Source organism: Chaetodon trifascialis, chromosome 23 (genome assembly GCF_039877785.1).
Source record: "Chaetodon trifascialis isolate fChaTrf1 chromosome 23, fChaTrf1.hap1, whole genome shotgun sequence".
Classification (NCBI taxonomy): Eukaryota; Metazoa; Chordata; class Actinopteri; order Chaetodontiformes; family Chaetodontidae; genus Chaetodon; species Chaetodon trifascialis.
In genome coordinates this window covers 17667825-17692885 of record NC_092078.1, presented here as the reverse complement: position 1 = coordinate 17692885, position 25061 = coordinate 17667825, and the positions used below count along the sequence as shown (strand labels likewise).

The following is a 25061-nucleotide window of genomic DNA, read 5'->3' as shown; positions in this document are numbered from 1 at the left end:
GCTGTAATTGATGCTCAAGGGCACATGACAAGTTATTGAGACACTGACATTTTTTGTTGTGGTATACCCACAACTGTTATTGGCTTTTGTTCCAATGAATTGTTCGAGATGAGGAAATCACTGCATGCTTCTACTTAAATGCCCTACTTTCATGATATAATATCACTGTAGTGTGGACTTACATTTTCCATAAATTTCACCCAAAAGCCAAATGTCCCTAACTTTTGTGAGTAGTGTATATGTCATGTATGTCTCCTTTGCCCAATGGGTTTTAAAAAAACTGTATTCTTAGCCAGCAGCCTCCAGCACTCTGCTCATCCCCTGGGGGATGCAGTTGCTGTGCATGACGACCATAGAGCAGATAGTGAGGTTAGCAGCCAGTGGACTCATGTCAGGTACAATTGTACACATGTGCAATTGTAAGATGGTCCTTCCAACGCTCTTTCTTCTAGTTGTTCTTTGCGTCTGTAGTAAAGTGTTCAGCAGGGTTGCCTTGTGGGTGATGTGGCGACATTAGGGGAAGAGAAATAACTACTCCTCCGAAGGAATCGAAAGACTGGTAAAGAATGGAACCTACAGGGAACACTTTGGACAACTGGAGGAGAAATGAAGCCAAAAAAGCTGTTACTTTTGAAAGATACTAGTTTGCTGAACGTGATCTGGCCGAGTCCATATTGATTTTATTGGTTAATTAAGTAATTTATTTATCTTGTTTGTCTGCGTGTTAGTTTGTAGCGTAAACGCAATTTCTGCATACTCCGGAACAGTAGGTGGCGGTATACATCATCAAAGCTATTGATTACAATCTGCAAAAAGCGAACGGGAAGAAAACATAGCAGCACGCCATTTCACTTTTCATTCATTAATGTCGAGGCCTACGTCCTTTCAAAGGTGGGTTAGAGGTTTTAAAGTTAAAACGTGAGGCGAAATACATTCAGGGAAGTTGGTGATACGTAACTGTCATTGTAGTGTTGTTGGGGATGTTCTCTGAGAGGACGTGGACTGAGTTAGCGAGCGAACGTTAGCTACTAAGTGTTCAGCATCTAATGTGTTAGCCTCATTAGCTAAACATTACAACCCCATCACACTGAAGTATGGACGAACATGGAAGCATTGCGCACCGTACACTATTTACTGATTTTTATAAATAACGACCTAGTCAAGCTAGTTAGTCTGTAAGTAATGTCATACTCAAAAAATAGTAACGTTAGAGTTAGCAAGCTGACTAGCTAGCACAACTTGTTAACTGACGCTAGGCTAATGTTTGACATGTAACAACTATTACCTGACAAACTACACTTAAGCAAGTAATGTTAAATTCATATTATATGTCAGCGTGAATTTGCAGAGCTAGTCAACAATGCAGTGCGCCTATGTAAACACACAGCAGTTAGCATAAAGCTGCTCGGTGTGCTTGCGGTTTGAGTAGTTTACAGCCCTGCCAAACAGCAGCTGCGGGAGTCCGCTAGTGATGGCGAGATGAAGCTTCTTGAAGCCTTGAAGCCTTCCAGCCAAATGGTTTACAAAAAGGTTAATTTCTCGAGGCTTGATGTGCACAAAAACCCCTCCCTCTGCTGGTCAAAGACTGTTAAACACCCAAATATATTATAGGTAGTGATAGGTGATCCTGTGCCGACGCTTCGGAATGTATAGGTAATTGTTATTTTATCAATTTTCAATGCACTCAAGACTGTCCTGCAACAGTGCAGCCATGGGATTGACTACCAAGTAAAATAAATCAATTAATAATAAGTGCATTTCATGTATTGTTTATGTATTCATTCATATAGATAAAATTTAGATTGTTGTTAGATTGATTAGTGTATTATGGATATGTATCATGACAATACAATGGAATCTAATATTTCTTGTCAAATGTTAACGTCAATAATTTTGTCAACGTTTGAATAACTCATAATGACAGGGGAACAATTGTTTTCAAACTGTTGCAGTGTTTTAACAAAGTAAGGGGTGGTGGACGTGCTTGTGAACGTGAAGAGGGCAGTGGATTTGACTGTGCTACTTAAGGACTTCATTAATTTTTATTCAGAAACAAAATATGCCACATTCCCCTAATTATTTTCATCCAAAGCACAAGAATGCCTCAGCAAAACATAGTACATTGCATAACAAACACAAAACATGTGTAATAATGTTACTGAAAGTGTACTTTTTTTATTGGGAGACATCAGATCAAAATGCTCTCACAAGGCAGAAAACTTTCTCTTTCTCACAGGCTCCACCAAAATGCACCTCTCTGTCACACACAAACCAACAAATCGCCAACACTAACCCATGAAGCGTGAGCGGATCCATTGCGGTATATAAATCGTGCCGATACTCGAACCAGTTCCTGAACCAGCGAGGCTTCGAACGTCATCAGTGACATCATTCGCCCTAAACGACACAAGCATCGATACGCGCTTCACTAAACACTTCCGGGATTTCTTGACACGCGCTCCGAATCGTCCGTACGGTACGACCCATCACTAGAGTCTGCCCATTTAACCTACCTTTGACCTTTCCATACACTAACTTTTTCAGCACTTTAGTAGGGATTTTTGGTTGTGGACATTCACTACTGAAATTATATGCATAACTTGTCAATGAATAATAATTTGATAAAGTTTTGTATTCTATTCTACTACAAGACATTGTACTTGTAAGCGAAAACCAGTCCACCATATGACATGTATCAGACACACTGAACAGCAGTAGCTGAATGACATTTAGTCTCATTCTCACACACGAAGTAACTTAAAAGGTTTCCTTTTTAATAAAAAACAACGGTTGTAAAAAACCTTCACCAACTTGTAATGTTCAGATGAAACTGTTCTAGAGACATTGATTAAACAGCTGAAGTCCTTAAGATTAAACTTTTGCCCTCTCTCATTGATGTGAATGAGACAAAGTATAAGAAACACTCCTTAGTTTAACACATTACAAATTCGCCGGCCCTCAAAAGACAGCCTCCAAGTTATCAAGTTAACAGTTTCGACAGGCATTATAGTTCATGAAGGGAGGATTTATTGCAGTCGCTGTTGCTTTAGAATTCATTAGTTTTAGTTCAAGGTAAACTGGCAGTTGGGTGTATTTCCCATTTCTTTGAAGTAATCATTAAATATTGGTTGTGGTTATACTGAGTAATTGACATATTTTTCTAAATCTTCTAGGATACACAGCACCTCACCATGGTAAAGATTTTTATTGGCAACCTTGCCAGCAATACCACAGCTGAGGAGCTGCGAGAACTATTCGAGAAGTATGGCAAAGTCTCGGAGTGTGACATTGTGAAAAACTTTGGTTTTGTACACATGGACAACATGTCTGAAGCAGAGGAGGCCATTCAAAACCTCCACCAGCACCAGCTACACGACTGGCGAATGAATGTGGAGATGAGCAAGGGGAGGCCCAAATCGACTACCAAGCTGCATGTCAGCAATCTCGGTGAAGGGGTCACCAGTGATGTTCTACGGTCCAAGTTTGCAGAGTTTGGCACGGTGGTGGAGTGTGACATAGTGAAGGACTACGCCTTTGTTCACATGGAGCGAATGGAGGATGCCATGGATGCCATTGATAAGATGGACAACACAGCCTTCAAAGGTGAACTCTTGGGCAGGATAGAGCTAGTTGTCTTTGCTGTCTATAGATGTGAATTTGGAGTCTGTTTTGTCGCCGTTGAGCTCTCGTGATAAGTAAAATCCACTAGCCGATGTTTTTCCACATTTATTGACCAGGTGGACTCAGAGTATTCACTTGTAAGCTTAGCAGTGTCTCTTATAAGACCAGTGGTGAATAGGCACTGGCATATAATCACCTGCACCTGGCACGGCAAGTCCTTCGCTTCGCTCATTGATTGCCGGTCAAATGCATTTAACGTGTTTTATAGTCGGTAAGAGCCATTTGGCGTCAGAACCCCACGGTCTCATGCGTTTCTTCTCTCTCCTTACAAGGCAAGCTGATGAGCGTACAGCTGTCCACCAGTCGGCTTCGCACTGCCCCAGGAATGGGAGATCATACCGGCTGCTATGTCTGTGGGAAACATGGTCACTGGTCGAAAGATTGTCCAGTCAGTCGGAACGGTAGCCACGGTGACGGCGCAAGAGGTCGCAGCGGCCGAGCCCCCCCACGCGGTCCCCCAAGTTATGGCAGGGGCGGCTACGGGATGGCCTCAGCTCCAGCTGATTACATGGGTGGCTCTGCGTATAGTCGGGCTAGTTACGTAGGTGGGATACCGCCTCCCCCTCGTAGGCTCAGTGGCTATGGCTCTGAGCCGGGGGATAGATACGCCAGCAGAGCAGCAGGTTCCTACGCTGAGAGGTCATCATCTTACGATAGTGAACGTCTCTATAGCAGTGTTGATTATTATGAGAAGTACAGAGCTCGCCCTTTTGGCTCAAGCTACTTCGAAGATCGTCGAATCTCCTATCTCCCCCCTCCCCCACCTCCCCCTCCCACCCTCTCAAAGCTCTCCTCCAGTATAGATCCATTTGACCGCCGGCCACTGCCTTCACCTTCATCAGCCACCACAGCAGCCGCATACTATGTTCGAGACCGCAGCCCGATCAGACGAGTGCCAGTCACCCCGGCCGGCTACGCCTATGAGCGAACACGGCTGTCACCGGTTTCAGCCACAAGGAGCGCCTACACTGCTCCACGACCCAAGGATAATTACGCGTCACGCTATGCGCCTTACTAAAGCCGTGGTGCCAAGGTGAGCAACATAGAAAACAAAATATGACTTACTTTATGTCTAAACAGACGGACATTTCACTGTAAAACGTTACCGGTCAGTGGGCATTGGAATCTGGAAATCCATTGTAACTTGGATTTTTTAAGGTACTTAATCCTTTGAGGCTGTGCTGCAAGATAACAGAGGATTAAACCCTGTTTCTTAAAGGGAATGCTTTGCTCTCTTTCTAGGTCTGTTTGTGAACTGCAGGACTTGCTGTTTGCCTTCGTTTCCTCAAACTACGTGATTCCATCAGTCTGCGTGATGTGCTGCAAAGCAAAGCATAAGAGATGTTGAAATTAAAACTGGACGTTGTGTTGACATCTTCCAGACACCTGAGTGGCCAGTTGCCTGCAAAGGAATCATCCTTTCAGTTACATCCACATAATCTGCTTTCAATAAGGATGATTAGCAAACAGCACTGTTTGACACTTCTGAAACAGTAATTTGCTCACTTTTAGCTGTGTCTATTTTTCTTACTTGTGTTTCTTCCTCACACGATGCAAATTTTTCAATTCAGCAGATGTTATTTGTTTGGCTTCTGTTTATGTCATTTAGAAGACATGCTTTTGTTTAACCTATATATGAACATTTATTTTCCTTTTTTGAGTGGGATGAAGGTTCATACACACTGTATCAATTGCTTGAAGTGTAGAAGACTTTCTGTTGGTCCAAGACACAAATGACATCTGAGTCAGCAGTATGGATGTGGATAAAGATAAATGATGTTTTTCCAAAAATGATCATCATTGGTGTCCCAACAACATGCTGTTGAGTTCCATGACTCATTAGGTATGTGTTTTTCCAGCTAAAGCCATTAGTTTTCACTGCAGAATTGCTTCATTTATGCCCCTTGTAGCACATGAATGGACTCAGTGATTCAGAGAATCCATATCCATGCAACAGACTAACCTGTTCAGTTGGGATACAGAATCACACTGAGTTAGATTTTAAGAGAAGACATTATCTCAAACATTCCAGCCTCCATTTTTTTCAATGTTTGTCTACAAAATGTAAAATTGCTACATTTTCTAACACTCAGTGAGGTGTCTGCTGAGCCGAGGTCAAAACTCTTGAAAGAATTGTTGAGACACCAGAACATGAATGTTTGCCGACATGCAACTAAGAAGCACTTGGAGTGTGTTTTCTTCCCACTGACAATGTTGTACACAATGTTTTTCCACAGCTGACAACAGACAATAACCCATCGTGTCTTGATGTTTAGTCTGGGATGGATGTTCATTGTTCTCCATGTAACAGCATACGCAGATAGAAAAATGTGAGGCGGCACTGGGGGCTTGGGCTGCTGAAGTAATGAGGCACTTGCGTTTTGTTGAGGGTGCCTTTGTTTGTTTTGCATATAGACAGACTTGAAATTTGTATTTTTCATACTGGCTGTAAAAGTACCAGCATACATTAAAGATCTAAAATGAATACAGTTTTTAATAAAGCCAAATGTTTTTTGGGACATTTTCAGTTATTTGTTTGAAACCAGTATGATTGTGTCTAACTTTGGTTTTAGGTGCAATGGCACTATTCTCTCAACACCTTTTCAAAATAATTCTTTTGCTTTTCAGCATGAGGTTTATGGTTTTAGAACCTGTTCATCAGATTTAAGGATATGAAGCTCCATGCCGTCAGGCCCACCCGCCGAAGAAGTAAGCAATATGGACCAAATGATCGACATGATTGTTATTCACAGTACATATTGCTTATTGATTTTGGGTGGTTTTAAATACTGTTACTATTATGTGACAAGAATTTCGATTTTTTTAATGTCATCATATTCAATATGATACTCACAGTCTGCAACATCTGTTGTGGATGAGTTGCTCCCAGCATGAGAACCCTCCACAGTGTTACTGGAATAGGAAGGAAGAAAAATATTATGCTCACACCTTTTATTGTACTTTCTTCAACCTTTGCTTACTTTTTGTGAAAATGTAGTGGTGCATTCACACTTTGGTGGAACAGTTTTAGATGAGGGGCCGTGAAAAGGCACTGCTTCATTTAAAAGACTAATAAAAAAAAAAAGTAGGGAACCCCTGGCCCCAAACTAACATCCAAGAGAATAACGTGATCGTTGATTGACAGCAGTCATGTTTTCCAGTGACAATCCTGAGCCTCCATACTGCAGAACTCTCTTACTCGTGCTACAGCTGTCATTGCCATTGTTATGTTCAGACCTGCTCACATACATAATACAAATATGAGCTTGACATTTAGGCTTATATTTTTGAAATAAGTGGCCGGTCAAAGACAGCTCATTTGGTCATAATCGGTTGGTATATTAGGAAATAAAACGTAATCAGGTATTTTTCAGAATGTCTGTAGCTGCGCAAGATGACGAATTTTAAATATATATCAACGAGATCGTGATTATGGCGCTGGATCAAGACTATCAAAAGATTTCCAGTATTTGTGACCAGGGATGTTCTGATACATGTTGCGTCTTTTCTGTCATTGCTTTCCTTTTTTGCATCTCATCTCGACATGATGCCACAAAGAGCTAACCAGGTTAGCTGTCTGTGACATGGTGTTAGCCTGGTCACGAGCCCGTCATGTAGCGTCAGTCGGTGAGGCGGCAGTCGTCATTTCATTTTCCGAGGGAAGAGACGCACACTGCAGCTTCAAAGGTAAGAATTCAAGTACCACAACATGAACACAACCTAAAGGAATTCTGCTTTTCGAATTTATGTTAGTCAGTGCACTCCGGTTACTCACATTTCGTAAGCCAATAACAAAAAGGCTTCTACTAAATATATAGCTAATGTCAGGCTAGGCTAACCTACAGACTAACGTTAGTCATGGGCGTGCAGCGTGTGAAGGCAGTCGCCTATAAGCGTGGAGGGGCATGTTATGTAACTTTGTAACCGAGTAAAACCCAACATAGTAATCCATACTTGTGAACTGTTATGCTACAATTTGGGTTATCACCCAACTAGCTTGGCTAACGTTAGTTTTGCTTGCTCGGAAGCTAACGAAAGTGAGCTGCGGAGCCACGATGTGATACTACTACTACTAAGCTGTGGATTGAGATAAATCCATCCGTGTCTTTGGAAAGTAATTTCATTGTTCTTGATAACTTTGGCTCTTGATATTACATGAAGATAAACTGCTAATCGTACTCCGTGTTCCGCAGACGATAACATCAAATTCATTATCGATATTTTGTTTTGGGTTCAGATTACTCATCTATATGCTACTAAATTACGAGCACAGCACAACACCGCCATCACACATCTGGAGAATGTTTACTGAAAGTTTCACTGGTGACAAAAGAGCATGGTACAATATTCTTAAATTACTCGTAGATTAATAAAAATGTGTGTGAGGGTGCAGGGGGTCCCATTGTTATAAGGTATACGTCTCACACAGAGTTCCTGAAAACCCAAAATCAAAATCAGCGATATTGCCAGTGTTCATTTTTACATCGTAGCATGCACTAATATTCCTCACATTTAGGATTACAATATGTCACAACATTATCTCAAAACTTATGTTGATCCCCGTCCCGCCAGTTTCTTTCTAAGATATGAGGAAAAGTTTGCAGTTACAAGGTAACAGCTATGGGACCCCTTTTGCCAGTGTATTTATGCGACAAGATGTATTGATGAAAGGGATAAGTTAAGACTTCAAAGGCAAACTATCAACAGCAGAATGCCATTTCCTTCATTTACATCATCTGTTATATCACAAAAAGTACATAGGTTGGACCTCATTCAAACAGCAATACTGTAGAAGAACAAAATCCTTAAAAATGACTTTAATTAAGGCGAGAGCTAGAGCACAACCAATATTGGATTATTTAAGTCAATATAATTTTGGCATACACAAAAAGTTTTTGATTTGTGGTCAAGATATGTAGGACATTTTATATTGATCTTGATCTTGGCATGATCTTGTCAACAAGTTTTTATAAATTCCCTCAAATACTGCACATCATCTGCATTTCTGTACTATGATTTCTAGTTAATAATATCAGCCATACCAGTGTATCTGAAGAAGGAGATTTATGAGTGCTCATTTGTGAAAACAACAGCCAACATTGCACATTTTAGAAATATATTGGAATGGAAACCGCGGACTTCTACAGGCTCAGTCTGCCAAAGGTCAGGCTTTGTGCTATTTGTTTCTGTTTATGTATCATCTTTTCATTGTCTCCCAAATAGCCACGATGCATGTGCATAACACACCAAATTAGGCTTTTGCTTTGTTTAGGTGAAGTATACAAATATATACTGCCCTGTGTTTTTGGAGGACACAGTTACTCAAATCAGTGATTCTGATTGTGAAATGACCCTTAAAATGAATTGTCTGTTAATATTTGTAACTAAGGTGACAAGATTTTCCAAAACTGAAATTCAGGGGTTTTTTTATATGTCAAAGTTGTCCTGTACAACTACACAACAAAATCTCTAAATCTCTCTAAAAATTATAGTTGTGACTATCTCCATGCTAGTTGCAGTAAAGCCTTGTGAAAGCATGCAAATCGAGGCTCAAGTTTCCAGAATGATTGTGATGCTGATTTGGATTTAGGTTAAACTAACTGGTCAGTGTATTAATTGAGTCAATAGAATTATAGTGCCAATAATCTTGACTTCTTGTTCTTCCTTAGTGACACACACGCTCCACAATGGTGAAAATATTCATTGGGAACTTGTCACCAGACACCACATCAGATGAGCTTCGCTCTCTCTTCTCCCAGTATGGCAAGATTGCAGAATGCACTATTGTCAAGAACTTTGGCTTTGTGCACATGGATGACAAAGCTGAGGCAGAAGAAGCCATCCGCAACCTCCACCATTATGAGCTTAATGGCCAGCCCATGAATGTGGAATTGAGCCGTGGCAAGTCAAGAGGATCCACTAAACTACATGTTGGCAACATTGCCTGTACCAACCAGGAGCTGAGGGCCAAGTTTGAAGAGTTTGGTGCTGTGTTGGAGTGTGACATAGTAAAAAACTATGCTTTCGTTCACATGGAGCGAATGGAAGATGCCATGGAGGCCATTAGTCAGTTAGACAACACAGCTTTTAAAGGTGAACTCTTGGGCTGGGCTTTAATGGGAGTTTACCTTTTATATTCAAGATATAGTGTGAAGAATATTTAATTCTGTTCTTGTGAATTGATAGGTAAGTCATGGATCCACATGCAGGTGAGTAAATAGAGAAAGATTAAGGGATAATGGTAAGCTGGAAAATGTAGGCAGCTGTCAATATTTCTTATTTTAAAGCTGGTATCCGTAATGGCATTGGTAATACCCATCTGTATGTTTGATTGTTGTGAAACACAAATGGGAACCTACTGCACTCGTCAGGATATACCTGTTTAGGTTGTAAATGCTTGTACAGTCAATTTAATACTGGAAGTAATGTATTACAAACCATATCTGTATTTTTACAAGTCAGACCCAGCAACGTAGGGCTGGACAAACATCAAAATCAATGCGCGTGGTTTCTGCACATGCGTGTTCACACGTATTTCAGCGCCGTCAGATATTTTGGGCTGTGTGGTCCCTACAAACTCCCAGCTATATGGCCATGTGATGAACTTTTCGTCACACAGACCCTCATGCCTACACAGAAAGTATAATTCGAGCTGTCCGACTTTGCTGACTTATCGCAAGTTTAGCGTCAGCCGATTCCAAAAGCAAGCTTACATGGAACCTTCCATGACAAGTCTGACATTTTTTCTGTAGTGTGAACATCATTTGCTACCTCATGTCACTGCAGGGGGAAACGTGTGGAAAGTTACGGATTTCAGCTTTAATTATTATTTACAAATGCACAAATCATAAGTCATGTTTTATTGCTAGTTTTGGTGTATAATGCAGCTTTTTACCAGACTGGTGGATTAGAAGGCTTTTGTTTGCCAGGCAGGAAATGTCAAATATATTATTTAGAATAAATGCAGGCATAAGTCCTCATTGAGTCTTTTCTTTTTAAGGCAAACTGATGAGCGTGAAGCTTTCGACTAGCCGCCTGCGTACTGCGCCGGGAATGGGAGACAGATCGGGTTGTTATCGTTGCGGGCAGGAAGGTCACTGGTCCAAAGAATGCCCTCTAGACCAAAATGGCTACCACAGAAACGGCTCAGAGCCAAAGTCTGATGGATATGATGCCTCGAGATTTGGCGGGCGTGGTCGCAGCAGGGGTTATCATCCGGACTTCAGTGGCGATCCAGATTATGGTGGCGGCTATGCTCCAGTACATGGTTTTTCCCGGGGTTCTGGTCACGGCAACAACATGGCAGGGTACAGAAGGGGCGCAGGCTACGAGAGCGCAATGAGATATGGGCCGCACCCAGGTTACGGCATAAGCGCTGTTGCTGAACATAGCATGGCTCGGATGTATGGCAGCGAGGCGGCATACAGGAGCAACGGCTCACTCTATGGCGCGGTACCAGCCTACCCGATGCGACGGTCGCCTTACGAGGAAAGGGATCCGTACGGGGTCGTGGACTACTACGAGAAGTACAGGGCCAATTCTTACGGAGGCAGTTATTTCGAAGAACGTCGCGCTGTCCCTTTGCCTGGTCCATCAGCAACGACCTCTACAGCTTTAATGAGGGAACGTCTGCCCCCCTCTAGCCTCGACCCATACGAGTGCCCCCTTCCTCCTCCACCAGCCCCAGTCTCCTCATACTATACACGTGACCGGAGTCCGATTCGGAGAGTCCCTGCTGAGGCAGATGGATATGCATATGAGCGTTCGCGCCTTTCCCCGGTGCCCACCCTCCCAAGAAGTTCTACCTATGAACATCCGCGGGATCCCGGCACGGAGCGGGCACGATTTACATACTAATCATAGTTTCATACAGTCAGGCGAGAGCTGTCTGACATTTAGTGGATAGAATAGCCTAAGTGCCATTGGAATCACTGAAAATTAAACATTAAACAGTATATCTTATTGGTAATATTGGCAAAAGTCATCCCTTTGTGTATGTGAGGCGTGTGGGTAGTAAGAATAAGGTGACAATAAAGCTTGCCAGTCGGAATAGCCAACAAGTAGATTTCAATGTGAATGGTTAACTACATTGACATTATGCTGTGATCTCATTCCAGGTTATACTTCAAAATGCAGTACAACTAATGCTCAGTTGACCACCTGTCATTGTCCAGTTACATGTTGTGGTGTTGGTGCAGTTCTGAGATGGCTTAGCCTCAGTGTGGAAGTACAGATCCTGGGTTCATCTCCGACCTGGTTGACGTCTGTTCATCATACTATAAGAACAGAACTTCTGCGCCGCTGAAAGTAGCTATTATCACACACTATTTAGACTCTGTTAATAGAAGCAAATTAAATTAGTGCATGGTGCATGTTTTAAAGGTGAGTCTTAGGTTTATGTTGATTAACTTTCATAAATTCTTTTTAGCCGTATCTAATGTATTACTATGTGCATTTTAGTGTATTTGTGTTTGTGTAAGTTCACATTGTTACTACATGTGTGGAGCAATTTTCGAAACATTTGAATACTGTATGCTTCATCACCGACACTGTCTAACCTGTGAACTTTAATGTCACACCTGTACCAAATATGGATCTGCACAGTGTAAAAATGGGTACACTTTTGCATTTGGGTTCTATCAAAACTTCTGTGAAATTAAGTTGAACTTTTTATCAAGGTGCAGCATGATCATGTTTTTTTTTTTTATTTTATTTTATTTTATTTTTTTGTCACTTGACAGGTTAAATTGATTTTCATTGCTGTGATAAATGAGGTTTCGCATCTTGAACATATATTGTTGTTTCAAAATGAAAATGGCCTCTGATGGTGTCTGTCTTGATTTCTGGTAGGTTCAAATTAAAATCTGTTTGTCTTAAATCTGAACACTGTGACGTGTCTTTCTTGTGCTAATCTGGTAAATTGTCATATGGCATGTGCATCAAATTGCGACAGTCAGTCAGTTTAAAAGTTCAGGGTTGATGACCTTTGTGTAAGTTACACCAAAAATCACTCAGAAATGATATGCTGACATTATTTCTGGAGTGTAGGAGAACATAATGACAATACAATAAGGTGACAGTACAGCAGGTCAATGTGGATGAAATATGATAGCACTAGCATGTCTCATTTGGGAACCACCAGCCACATTTGCAATTTTATCATTTATATTGACAAATATTTTCAAAATGAAATTTTAAGTGGGCATCGACGTAGAGGTCTTGAGGACCGTTGCCTTGTTAGAGAACCTGCTGATGTTTTGCCACAGAACACAAGTTCCACTTATTTGAATTTGTATTGAATGTTCGTTTATGCACTGTTGGCATATGAATTTACTTTGAATGTGCAAAGGAAAAATCTATATTAAATAACATTTTCATGCGAGGTCTGATTTGGGAGCATTTATTAGTTTATAGTTCATATCCAGGTTTCAATACTGGGTAAATTTATTGGATGGGTAGAAACACACCGGGATTGAGAGTCATATGAGCCAATCAGTTTGAAGAATGAGGCTAAGGAAAAACGCTTTGCCCAATAGGACACTGTCTGTGGGGCGTGGCTTATTCTGGCCAATAGGAATACTTTATACTACAGCGGATCATCCCACATCCATGCGATCAACCTTTGTGGTCTTCTGCTGGGCGCCATTTTGATTAAAGTAATGTAAAAGGGTTTTGTATGCAGCAGTTAGCTAGATATTTTCTCAGTTTAAACTAATTTAAACCTGAATCGACTGACATTTGATAGAGACTGAGCCATCTGAGCACACCAAAAATGGCCACGGGAGCGAACGCAACTCCTTTAGGGAAGTTGCACCCCAGTATTGGCGCTAAACGAGGATTTGACGCCGGGCCTGGTGCGGGGAACGGGTTGATGCCAACGCCAGGGCCGCCTGCATCCTTTCCTTCGCTACAAGGTTTCCAGCCTGCGATGCCAAGCGCATCTTTTCCGTCACACCAGTTCAATCCAGCGACAAGTTTTTCGGCCCAGGTTCAACAGCAGGCAGTTGCGGGGGGCGGAATGGCCAAACCAGGTAAGATATCCAAATGTCTCACCAACATTTCCAACACTTGATGCGGCATGAGTTAACGCTAGTCAGCTAATGTGGCTAAGTAACATGGGCTAAAGGCCCTACATCAAGCTCTGGCACGAAATGGAGACAGCCCAGCTAAAGGTAGCCATGAAACGGAAGCTGGTGAATACCTTATGTTAGCTCACTTGGGATTGAATTTGCGCGTTGCACATAGCCCCAGTATTAAACTATTTATGTTCGTTGTAAACGTTATGTGAATAAAGAAATGCCACAATGTGTAACTAACTTTAAGGGACACCAATCAGTGCAACGCTTTTGTTAGCTTGTTGCTAACTGAAGTTTTGTTATTGTCAGTGTCATGAGGCAGTCATGGCAAACGTTAGCTTAGTTTTGTCGCTATGTTCAGTGCTGCGTTGACGAGGTGAGCGCAGTTGCCTCTTTTGAATTGTAAGGTTTCAGTTTTCATTGCAACGTTAGATGAGTAAACTCACAGGTGGGATGTAGTTAATTGATGGCTTTACCTGTGAACCATAACGTTACTCTTGAAACCAGAGTTATATTGCTATCAGGACCCCTTGGTGTCTGCTTACGTGTGCCAAGTTGAAGGGTTCTTATGTTCAGTCCTCCTGTGGGTCATTGCCGCTTCCTGTTACCTCTACTCAGAAGCAAGGTCAAGTTGAGCGGCCCTTGAATTCACGATCGTAATATTACACATCGAAGCTACAGCTAACACGGACACAATCTCCCGTTTCTCTCGGTAGATTTCAGTCAGAAGAAACAAAGGAAGAAGAGTCGTTGGAGCAGCGAGACGCCTGATCAGAAAACAGTCATACCGGGCATGCCCACTGTCATTCCCCCCGGATTGACGCGGGACCAGGAGAGAGCCTATATAGGTAAATTTTTAATGAATATCTCTTGATAATTAAGATTACAGTGTAAGTTATTTTATAACATGTCTCATCAGGTACATCTTTCTTCATGGTTCTAGTTTCCTTACATGGTTTGTACCAGTATTAATGTAAAAACTTGTAGCCTGTATGCTGAATTCCCAACAGTTAGAGCTCTCCGAAGGCTCCCACGAGATGAATCCTAACTAAAAACTTTGATTCACACAATTCTACCACGTTCCACAAAGTGGGAAATGTCTACGTTTGCTCCAACTGTTGAGACAAAGCACTTGTTTCTGATGAGCAATGATTATAACTTGATGACGCAACATGTTAATTACAGTTATTTCTCTTTAATGGAATTAAAGTGGTTCTGCTGTGGCAAGTGTTTCTGTAGTCTTATGGTTTGCATACCACTGGGCAGCCATTAGCAAGAGGGATTTGAGATCATTAAACACCACTGCTTGCTGCTGTCTGTCCTGAGCTGCAGGTCACTGCTCACTGTCTTGCTTGAGCCCCCACACTTCATCAGTACTGTTCTGTGCATGGAGGCGTTACTCATAATATCCTAATATACTAAAGTGTGCGTCTGTTTAAGTGTGAGCAGTGCTGCTTCGATGGCATGTGAATCGTGCATATTTAAATTTCTCAACTAGCTGGTTTAGTGGGCATTGCAAATTGGGAAACTCTCGTCATTTTGCTCAGAATAATCGTATGAAGCAAATGGGTTTGAACCACAAATGCCTTCCAGCAGCAGTGTAGCATCAACGCACTGCCTTCACAGGCCCTCAAAGGGGTAGTTTGAAGCAGATATCCTTTGTCAATAAGTGACATCGTTGTTGATGTTGTTCACTCATTGGTAATGGTTGTTGTTCTTTGGTATGTAAACATTCATTTGTGTCCACCTTCTGTTGTCACACTTGTCATTTCCTTTGCTCATTCAGTAGATCCCCTAAAACAATCCAAGGGAAGTGTTTTAAGATGAAAAAGCTGTGAACCACAATTCACAGGGCCTGTATTCATCTCTATAATCCAGAGCAATTGTTTCAGTGACCAGTGAATTTCTGTGTTTGGGGGTATTTCATTACAACTTTCATAATGTGCATGGGATGACTGATTTATTTATTTTTTATCATTGCCTTCTAAAAATAATAATTGTCTTTATGTCACTGCAGCCCCTCAGTGTTAGATCTGTGGAGTGCAAAGAGTGACCACAAACACCTTTTTGTTCTTGAAACTTGCAAAACAAATAGACCAATCAGTGCTTTTTAGACCTGATGTGTCCTTAAAATGCCAAAGCCGTTAAACACAATATGCTGCAGTGTGTGTGAAGCCCTGTCTTCATGGAAGGAACCCGCAGCTCAGGTTTGAAATTTTAATGGTTTGGCAGGCATTTTTAGGAATCATGGTCTACTATTACTATAATATGTTGCCATATGGAGTCATTGTCTGAGAAAAGGTTAGTCTTCTTAATGCTAATGTAAATGAGCCCTAGAACATACTCATTCTGGGTAACTTGTTCCTCTGATGTCTTCATATATGATTAAGCTGTTTCATGCTTTAGACTCTTACCAGATGTTGATTTGATCTCCCTTTTATTTAACAGACTCACCAATTGTCTTTACCTCAGTAATGTATGAGACGGTGCTCTAATGTACAGAGCGTTGTCTCTCTGATGTTGTTGTGGTAACCACATTTCTCTCCATCCTTGTTTTTCTTTCCTAACCTGAATTCTTCCAGTCCAACTGCAGATTGAAGACCTGACTCGTAAACTGCGTACAGGAGACCTGGGAATCCCTGTTAACCCTGAGGACAGGTCGGAAAAAGATTAAACCCATGAACAGTAACATTTTCTCTACCTTCTTGACTTTTTGGAAGACAGATGTTGATTTTCAGTATATATGTGGTGGTTAGCCAAAATCTCAGATTGCATAATAGTATTAGCTTGAAAATGTAGTATTTAGTTAGTTATCTGCTAAGTGAAGGGCAGTGTTGTTTTAAAACTTTTCAGTGTTTCACATCATCAAAACCTAGAGCTAGAGGAGACTTATATATATATAGATATATATATCTATATATATCTATATATATTTCAGAGACTGCTCATCATTCCATCACCACTAAGATAAGATAACACTATATTAGGGAAATGTACATGAATGTGCATTTACTGCTACTGGTAGCTTTAGCAGTTTTTAGGTTGGTGTGTAGCTTCTTTACTAGATCTATTAAAATGGTTTAGTTAAGTGAAGACAGGTGTAGTTAACGACATAATTAAGACATTTAAAAGGTGAAAAAATGTGTTAATTTTTCTCACTGGTAGTGCTATTACAAGCCTTTTTTTAAAATTGGAGAGATGATATATTTTTACCCAAGACAATGAGACAATGAGGCAATTACTGGTTATGGCATTGAAAAAAAACAACAAAAATCTTAACTCAAGGTCCATTTTCTGGCCTTTTGGTCTTTCTTGGTTGAGGAAGGTTGTTCTGAGCCTTGAGTGTTTATGTTTTGCCTTTGTTTTGGTCAAGCAAATGGACATAGATTTCTAGGATGTCTGTTTCATTATGGTGTAGTAAAAACTCATTCAGTCTTGGGTAAAATGACAAGTTAATTGGAGTCGGTTTTTGAAGAGATAATATTAGGTTGGGGGGGGGTGAAAGCTTGGGCAGCCCACTGTATATAGGTCATTATAAAGTGAGTTTAGATGTATTTTAGCCAAGACACTTAGCAAGCAAGTCACTGCCAGGACAAGGATAACTGTCTTGAATATTTGCACCTTTTTATTGGATTATTTCTCCTTTGCCTTGACAGTTAAGTGGACTTGTTGCTTCTGGGGGTCGACCGATGTGGTTTTTCCACAGATCATACCGTACTGATTATTAGTTGTCATGGAGGATGATAATCGATATTCGAAACTGATACTGGTTTGTAGTAAAAATTGAATTGTTGTAGAAACGCCTTTAAGCATGTATTTAATTAAAGGAGAGCATTTCAACATTAAAACCCAAAATGCTCTAATTTATTAACCCAAATGTTTAATAAATACATAAACAAAATAGCTTCCCAAAGTTTTATGAAGTGAAAATAAATGAAAGTAGTGAAACTTAAATTTATACTGAAATTTGAGTCACTTTGTCGTCCCCATTCATCAGAAAACACAGCTGTTCAATTATTTAAATGTTATATATTAACATCATGTGATGTCAGGGTACCTGTCATTCAGTACAAAGCTACTTCATCACTATCGATTACTAAAGCTAAACAATAGCAGGAGAAGGTATTGGGTGACTATTCAGCTCTGACAAGTGTACACCATCTGTACAGTAAGAGTTATTTGTGAGCTGCCAAAGTGACCAGCAAGGATACTGTTAGTGACATGGAAGAAATGCATACATTATTATCTAGCCTGCTAGTCTCCTGGCTAAATTTTGGATCAACAAAGACCACAATGTGGCACTACAGACAGAAAGGCGGGTGCATCAATTTTAAATGATTTGTTGGCAGTTGGTTAAAAAACACAGATTCCATGAATTCGAAACAGGTTGAAGATGAGCTCCGAGAATCAGCCAGCTCAATGATCGGTCGACCCCTAGTTGCTTCAGCTTTAGCCTACTGGTATTTATGCATCATGCTTTCACCCACTGCTTGTTCTGTGTGTCTGATGTAGAGTGCTGTGTGAATATGTGAATACATACTGTATATGATGCATAATGTATAAAGATTTCTCTCTGAAACAGGTATGGGTCAATACACCTTACTGTATGTAAATGAGTATTTTTGGCATTGATGGTTAAACAATCAATGCTAAAGCTTTAACAGCTTTAAAGTTGAAGTAGTTCAGGTGATTTGGCTCTTTTGGAAAAGTTTGTTGGTTGACAAAAGATTCACACGAGTCCCATCCATTGATATTGCCTTGCCTGACTTTTTTTTTTTACTTACTGGATGTTATAACTTTTTGCCAGTGATGACAGAGCTCATGGCGTGTGTAGCATACATCATAACAGACTGATTACTAGGTTTTGTCCTGGACTTAATAATTTGCCGCTGGTCATCTCTGGTTTTCCCGTAACGGCGCTTTAAACATCTCCACCCAGGGGGAAAGGGCGTGTGTTCCAGCTTTCCTTCTGGACACTTGAGGTCTGGAAGAAAACTTCCAGAATTGTATGTACATAGTTTCCATAAGGATCTGTTCCTGCAGGAAGTGACTTGCTCTCAAGAGTGTGTGAAGTTGACCTTTACTAGCTAGCGTCCCTGTCATCTGTGCACTGTGTAGAGTTTCTCTTCATAATCAGACATTTCCACAGCAACTTAAAAAGTCGATTGCAGATCTGCAGCACTCTTATAAATCACTCCCCGATCTAATGTGACAGAACCAACTGGGGGTGTTTCAGGTTGTCACCGTTGGAAGTTTGAAGCATAAAAGGAAAAATCAGTTTTTTTTTCTCGATCTTTGCATCACATGGACACAAATGTGGCTCTCTGCTGGGAGAGCTTAGGAAAAGGTATCTAATCTCAATTCCTTTTCTCTAACCCAAATTACCCCACATCAACCTAACCTTTTTCAAGCACAGAGCCTCCTTAACGCAGCAGCACAGGTTTTCAGCATCCAAGGGGAGGTACGGACCTCTTCCGCCACGTCAACACCAAGCAACTCTCAAAGCCAGCTTTTCTGCTTAGGATTGTGAATTTTGCTTTGGTTTCTTTTTCTTACCTCCAACTTTCCTTTCTTGTAGGCCAACAATCCTGTATGCAGGTTTAGTTATGGCCATGTATTTTTTTTCCCCCTTGTGGTTGATGCCCCTTCAGTGTATAGGGTTAATTACCACTATACAGCTTTGGTTGCCCCCTTTTTACCCTGTATTGTATAAAATAATGGATGTCAGTGCAGAGTTCCTACATAATTTTCTTGTCAAGTTCGCTCTTGCACTGGCCTTGAGTCAAATAGTCTGAGAATTCTCTCAGTCCATCCAAATTTCCAAAATTTTCTTTGCATTTCTCATTGTTTGTAAGGCCTGTCAGCACCCATTGATTCAAAATTCCAACTGAAGATTTGAAACTCTTAAAGTCTTAGTCAGCTGTAGGGAGCCTGTGTGACTGGTGATGGCAGAGCTCCACTTCTAGAAAGGTATTGATGTTGTCTTTCTTGTCTTTTTGTATGCCATTTTCAGGTCTCCCTCTCCAGAGCCCATCTACAACAGCGAGGGCAAGAGGTTGAACACCCGTGAGTATCGCACACGAAAGAAGATCGAGGAGGAGCGTCATTCCCTCATCACTGAGATGGTGGGACTCAACCCAGACTTCAAGCCTCCTGCAGACTATAAGTATGATCTGGTCTCTTGTTTAAATTTGGGCACTGCTCAGGATACTTTTATGGGTCTTTTACTGTTGTCGGTCGTGATTTGTTGAGCAGACCCGGTGTCGGTAACTTCCATTTTCCTGATGCATCTGTATGGACATTCAGTGGAGCACTTGGTGATTTCAGACCAAAAGGTGGAGCAGAGGGTTTCAGGAGTTCACTGCACGCATTGGAGTAAACTATGAAGACTGTAATACCGGTGGCAGCTCCAGCTGTGATTCAGCAAAATGGAGAGAGAAACAGAAATCAATAATCATACCTGCATTTCTTCCCTTGCATACCAAACAGCACAAACATGATTTTAATGACATGTATCAGGAACATGAAAGTTACACTGGAATCACAAGCAACGCTACAAAAGATTGTTCAAAGTTGTGATTATGGGACTCTCTGGGCTACTGGTTAAGTTCCTGTGGTGGAAAAGGTCTTGTGGATGTTGATCTTAAGATCTATATGGTGTCATGATGATAGTCTCCAGTGGCGGTGGTCAGAAAGCGGTTCATTTGAGTAAATTCTTCTCTTGGATTTGTTTCCTGTAGGCCTCCAGCCACCAGAGTCAACGACAAAGTTATGATCCCTCAAGATGAATATCCTGAAATCAACTTTGTTGGTCTGCTGATTGGGCCACGGTAAACTGGATTTAACATTACTGTCATGTTGTTTGTTTTACCTGCTTTTATCAGCAAGTACGTAAACAGCCAGTTCTGTTAAAGGTGAGCTGTTGTTCTAACTTTTTTCTTCTTTGGTTTCACCAGTGGTAATACACTGAAGAACATTGAAAAGGAGTGTTGTGCCAAGATCATGATCCGAGGTAAAGGCTCTGTGAAGGAGGGGAAGGTTGGCCGAAAGGATGGACAGATGCTGCCAGGAGAAGACGAGCCCCTGCATGCACTGGTCACCGCCAACACGATGGAGAACGTCAAGAAAGCCGTGGAGCAGGTTAGATCACCTCAGTTCTTCTGATGATCATGCTCCTGTGAGATGTTCCATCACTACTCAGCTGACTGAACATTTATTTCTATACTGAATGTATTCAGTATCTCTTTGGGTCTGTGGAATTTTAATGGGGAGAAATTTGTGTCCACAGATTCGCAACATTCTGAAACAAGGCATAGAGACACCAGAGGACCAGAATGACTTGCGAAAGATGCAGCTGAGGGAGCTGGCCAGACTCAACGGCACACTGAGGGAAGACGACAACAGGTCAGCGTAACAAATGTGAAAATGGTGGAGCTTTATGCACAGTTCAGTGTTGGGTCATGTATGTGTGGACATTGCTGAAGGGGGAAGTCCATTGTGCTCAGTTTAAGTTACAGAGCACCACTGAAGACAGAAATGTGCCTTTTTGTCTCTATAGGATCCTTCGTCCTTGGCAGAACACTGAGCCACGCAGTATCACCAACACCACCCTATGTACCAAGTGTGGTGGAGCAGGCCACATCTCCTCTGACTGCAAGTACACCAGGTGATGATCACAACAAGACATCAAGTTTCATTTGATAGTGCAGTGCCATGAATATTTTAGTAAAAATGTTTGCTGTTTTGCTTTGTGCAGCTCATTCGCTGCCCACAGAGCGACAGGTGGCGAGCCTCCTCAGTCGGCTCAGGACAAGGCTCGTATGGACAAGGAGTATCTGTCCCTCATGGCTGAGCTGGGGGAGGCACCAGTTCCGACCTCTGGAGGACACTCCAGCACCCAGGGAGGAGTGCCTCGGGCCTCAGGACCCAACAACAACCAGCCACCACCGGTTAGTTGGCGACACACATGATTCCTAACTCATGTTGGTGTAGAAAAATGTCTAAAACAACTTTGTGTACAGCAGAACCGGCCTCCTTGGATGAGTTCTGGTCCGACTGAGAACAGGAACTTCCATGGCATGCATGGAGGGCCCAGTGGCCATGGAGGACCCCACAACTTCCCTCCCCCAATGCCCAACATAGGAGGCCCCCCAATGCCGCCCAACCCCAACAGCCTGCCTCCTCCCTGGATGCAGCCCCCTCCTCCTCCGATGGGCCAGGGTCCAGGACCCCACGGACATCCCATGGGTAAGGGCTGACATGTAGGAATTTGGGGAGTTTTTACTAAAATTCCCTCGTTCAGAGAAGATTAACATTACAGAACAAGGTGGGGAATGAAATATAAAATAACTCATCTGTCTGGATGACATTTAAACCTTTGGTAAATGTAGTCTGTCATAAATGAGGACGTTGAGCAGAACTAAGCCAAAAGACAAAACCATGAGTCTCCGCAGTGGGTGCTGGATGGGTAAAGGGAAGGCACAGAGGGACATACATGAGGCAGAGATCCTGTGTGATGTATTTAAGTCAAAGATTGTTCTTGGAGTCGCACCTCAGCACAGGCATGAAAAGGTTTGGTGTAGCTGATGTAGCTCTGCTGATGGCTTTCATTTTTATTTCTGTTGTCAGGTAGGTTTCCTAATAGGTCTACACTTTGGTGTTGGCAGGTTTTCCCTCTATCAGATAAGCATCTGACTTCCTCAATTTTCACACTAAACAGAAAGAACTGAACCAGGAAAAACAAGATGGGATTTAAAAACTAAAAAGAAAGTAGGTAATTACAGCTGTAATAGTTGCTGGAGCAGGAGTGAAACATCACCTTCATACTCGCTCTGGACAGGATTTTATTTCAGTAGGTTGTGTTTCTGAGGCACCATCTTCTCTACAAGCCCTGGGAAAATGTCAAAATGCTGCAGAGGAGCCATCCTGAGAACTGTTGCTTGACTTCCTTGTTCACAGCTCATTTACTGACGGGCCTGTCAGGTTGGTATGAGAAATGATAAGCACATGCAAATGTGCAACAAGACAAACTTGTCCCTGTGAAGTGGACCGAGCAGAACAAACTGGCATCGTAACTTGACTGAGAGAAAACGCTTGACTGTTGGTTTCCTTGTAGGTCTGCTGCCACCTCCGATGAGCATGATGCCGCCTCCTCCTCCTCCCCCAAGCAACCAGCCACCTCCTCCCCCTTCTGGACCTCTGCCACCATGGCAACAGCAGGCCCCACCTCCCCCTCCAACCAGTAGCATGGCAACCAGTACACCACTGCCATGGCAACAGAGTAAGACCACACAAAAACTGTATCCAAAACTATTCTGTCATTCACGTAGAGGAGACTGTGTCAGAACCAGTTTAGATGCTACTTTTTCTTTGTTTTTCTTATAATAATGTGTGTGTTGTAGTGTGAGGTCATAGTCAGTAACATTAACCTCCACCTGTCCCCCACCCCTTGCAGATACAACCACCACGTCCAGCCCTGGCACCGGCACGCTGCCTCCATGGCAGCAGCCCCAGCAGCCTGCGGCCTCCGGAGCTCAGCCCCCACCGCCCATGGGTACTCCATCCATGGTGCCGCCTCCTCCTGGTGTCCAGCCCCCATTGCCCCCAGGCGCCCCTCCTCCACCCCCTCCACCACCTCCAGGCTCAACCGGCATGATGTATGCCCCACCGCCACCCCCGCCACCCATGGACCCTTCCAACTTTGTCACCATGATGGGAATGGGCGTACCGGGCATGCCCCCCTTTGGCATGCCTCCTGCGCCCCCACCTCCTCCACCCCAGAATTAACCCTGCCACAAAAGAATCGTCCTCCCACCAGAGTTCCCACCCTGCAGCACATTGTGGATGTGTGCTCACAGAAAAAAATATAACCAGTGCTTTATTTTTTATTGATCCTTGATATTGTGAAGACATCTCTGAAACAACGGAAGGCTGTCAGTTCAATTTGTAAAATTGCGTTACTTAGTTCTTTTTCCTGTTTTTAAAGTTTGTGTTAACACAAAGGTCCTCGTGTTCGTACAAACACTGTTGCTTTCGGGCACGTTCTGCATTGCTACTGTAGTTTGTCACGTTACTTGTATACCAAATAAACTGCTCAAATAGCCCGTCGGACATTTAATTTGTGCTTCAGAGGTATCACAGCTTCAGATGTTCAATTCAGACCTTAAGGCTCAACTACTATTGGATTTAATATATTAAAGTTCAACTTGCATGATCCATTGTAAACATCTCACTCACAAATTGATTCTCCTGTCATGTTCCCTGTCGGCTTAGAGTTTAATAAGATTAATATTTTTGTAATAACAAGATGTGAAGTGTTTCTTAGTTCTGTCGGAAAACCTTTTTGTAGTACTGTCTCAGATTGATTTCCACAAATTTCCAGGGTTTTAATTTTTCTTACTTGCCTGCATCTCAGTTGCGACACTGAGTTTGAAGAGGGTGGGCTCAATGACCCCGATGGGCTCCTGACCCCCTGCACTACCTGACTGCTGAGAATCTGATGTATCAATGTTTTTCTGCATCTCTGCTCCGATGCTCTGCGCAGTATTTGTGTTGCTTTTGCAAGGCTGACAACATCCACTTTGTCCCTCGAGTTACTAGAAGAGAAAAATGTTAGTTTTACTGATTCTGGAATCAGTCTGTTGTGATATGGCGCTAGCCTGAATGAATAGCTGTTGAAATCTTGCTTGGTTTAGCATTAAACAGATCCATTTCACCTTTTTGTCGCTGAGTACTGGTTTCTCCTTTAATGGTTGTGTTTCTTCCTGTCAGACTGCTTGCCAAGATTTTTTTTTTGTTGTTTTTTCCAGCCATGGCCCCATTGCTGGCTGTCTCATTTAAATGTATTACATAACCTTGCTTTGTCAAGGGTGTGCTTTACAAAATTTCCAGGAAACATGCCTTTAGAGAAGCATACATGGTTTTAACATGGAATTAAAAAGTCTGTACTGTTGTGTAGGATTTCTGCTCATTTCCTCCTCTGCTGACATTCACTGCACATTTTCATTACACAAGTGAGTCTCCATCACTGCAGGACGGAAGCAACAAACTTAAGATTAAGATTCATTTGTCCTTCTACAAGCAAAATTCTTTCCACCTTCTGTACAACCTCAACTTACACCAATACCATCTGAATACATAGTTGCTTTATTATTCTTGATTTGGCAACAGAAACCAATGAATGGTACATTTAAGCACTCATTTTTGTCTTCCTTTCCATGTGTGCAGACTTCACTGCTGTATATGAGACTTCAATCAAGCCTGCAAGCAAATGAGCCAAAAGTAAAATTGGGAATTTCATTTTCT

The 25061-nt window shown here is 42.0% G+C and overlaps 3 protein-coding genes across 8 annotated transcripts; all 3 read left to right on the top strand.

Moving 5' to 3' along the window:
* The first annotated feature begins 803 nt into the window (after positions 1-803).
* Positions 804-5870, top strand: LOC139351654 (RNA-binding protein 4.1-like). Of its 4 annotated transcripts, XM_070993638.1 has the most exons (4): positions 810-891; positions 3174-3603; positions 3954-4714; positions 4924-5870. In XM_070993638.1, the coding sequence occupies exons 2-3, from the start codon at positions 3192-3194 to the stop codon at positions 4697-4699; spliced, it is 1158 nt and encodes a 385-aa protein (XP_070849739.1). In that variant the 5' UTR covers positions 810-891; positions 3174-3191; the 3' UTR covers positions 4700-4714; positions 4924-5870. The 4 variants fall into 4 exon arrangements, with proteins under 4 accessions (XP_070849742.1, XP_070849739.1, XP_070849740.1 ...); XM_070993641.1 differs by lacking the exon at positions 3954-4714 and having other exon boundaries at positions 804-891; XM_070993639.1 differs by lacking the exon at positions 4924-5870 and having other exon boundaries at positions 817-891; positions 3954-4818.
* Positions 5871-6840: 970 nt separating this feature from the next.
* LOC139351509 (RNA-binding protein 4.1-like) lies at positions 6841-12565 on the top strand. 2 transcript variants are annotated; one of them, XM_070993444.1, is made up of 3 exons: positions 6841-7368; positions 9351-9774; positions 10682-12565. In XM_070993444.1, exons 2-3 carry the CDS (start codon positions 9369-9371, stop codon positions 11536-11538), a joined length of 1263 nt encoding a protein of 420 aa, XP_070849545.1. In that variant the 5' UTR covers positions 6841-7368; positions 9351-9368; the 3' UTR covers positions 11539-12565. The 2 variants fall into 2 exon arrangements, with proteins under 2 accessions (XP_070849545.1, XP_070849546.1); XM_070993445.1 differs by having other exon boundaries at positions 7214-7368; positions 9351-9867; positions 10682-10803.
* A 740-nt stretch (positions 12566-13305) lies between these two features.
* On the top strand, positions 13306-24472 carry sf1 (splicing factor 1). 2 transcript variants are annotated; one of them, XM_070993712.1, is made up of 12 exons: positions 13306-13712; positions 14474-14605; positions 16340-16415; positions 19771-19923; positions 20498-20587; positions 20714-20897; positions 21046-21161; positions 21316-21423; positions 21514-21706; positions 21779-22004; positions 22873-23037; positions 23212-24472. In XM_070993712.1, exons 1-12 carry the CDS (start codon positions 13454-13456, stop codon positions 23541-23543), a joined length of 2034 nt encoding a protein of 677 aa, XP_070849813.1. In that variant the 5' UTR covers positions 13306-13453; the 3' UTR covers positions 23544-24472. The 2 variants fall into 2 exon arrangements, with proteins under 2 accessions (XP_070849813.1, XP_070849814.1); XM_070993713.1 differs by having other exon boundaries at positions 13316-13712; positions 21782-22004.
* Positions 24473-25061: the final 589 nt, after the last annotated feature.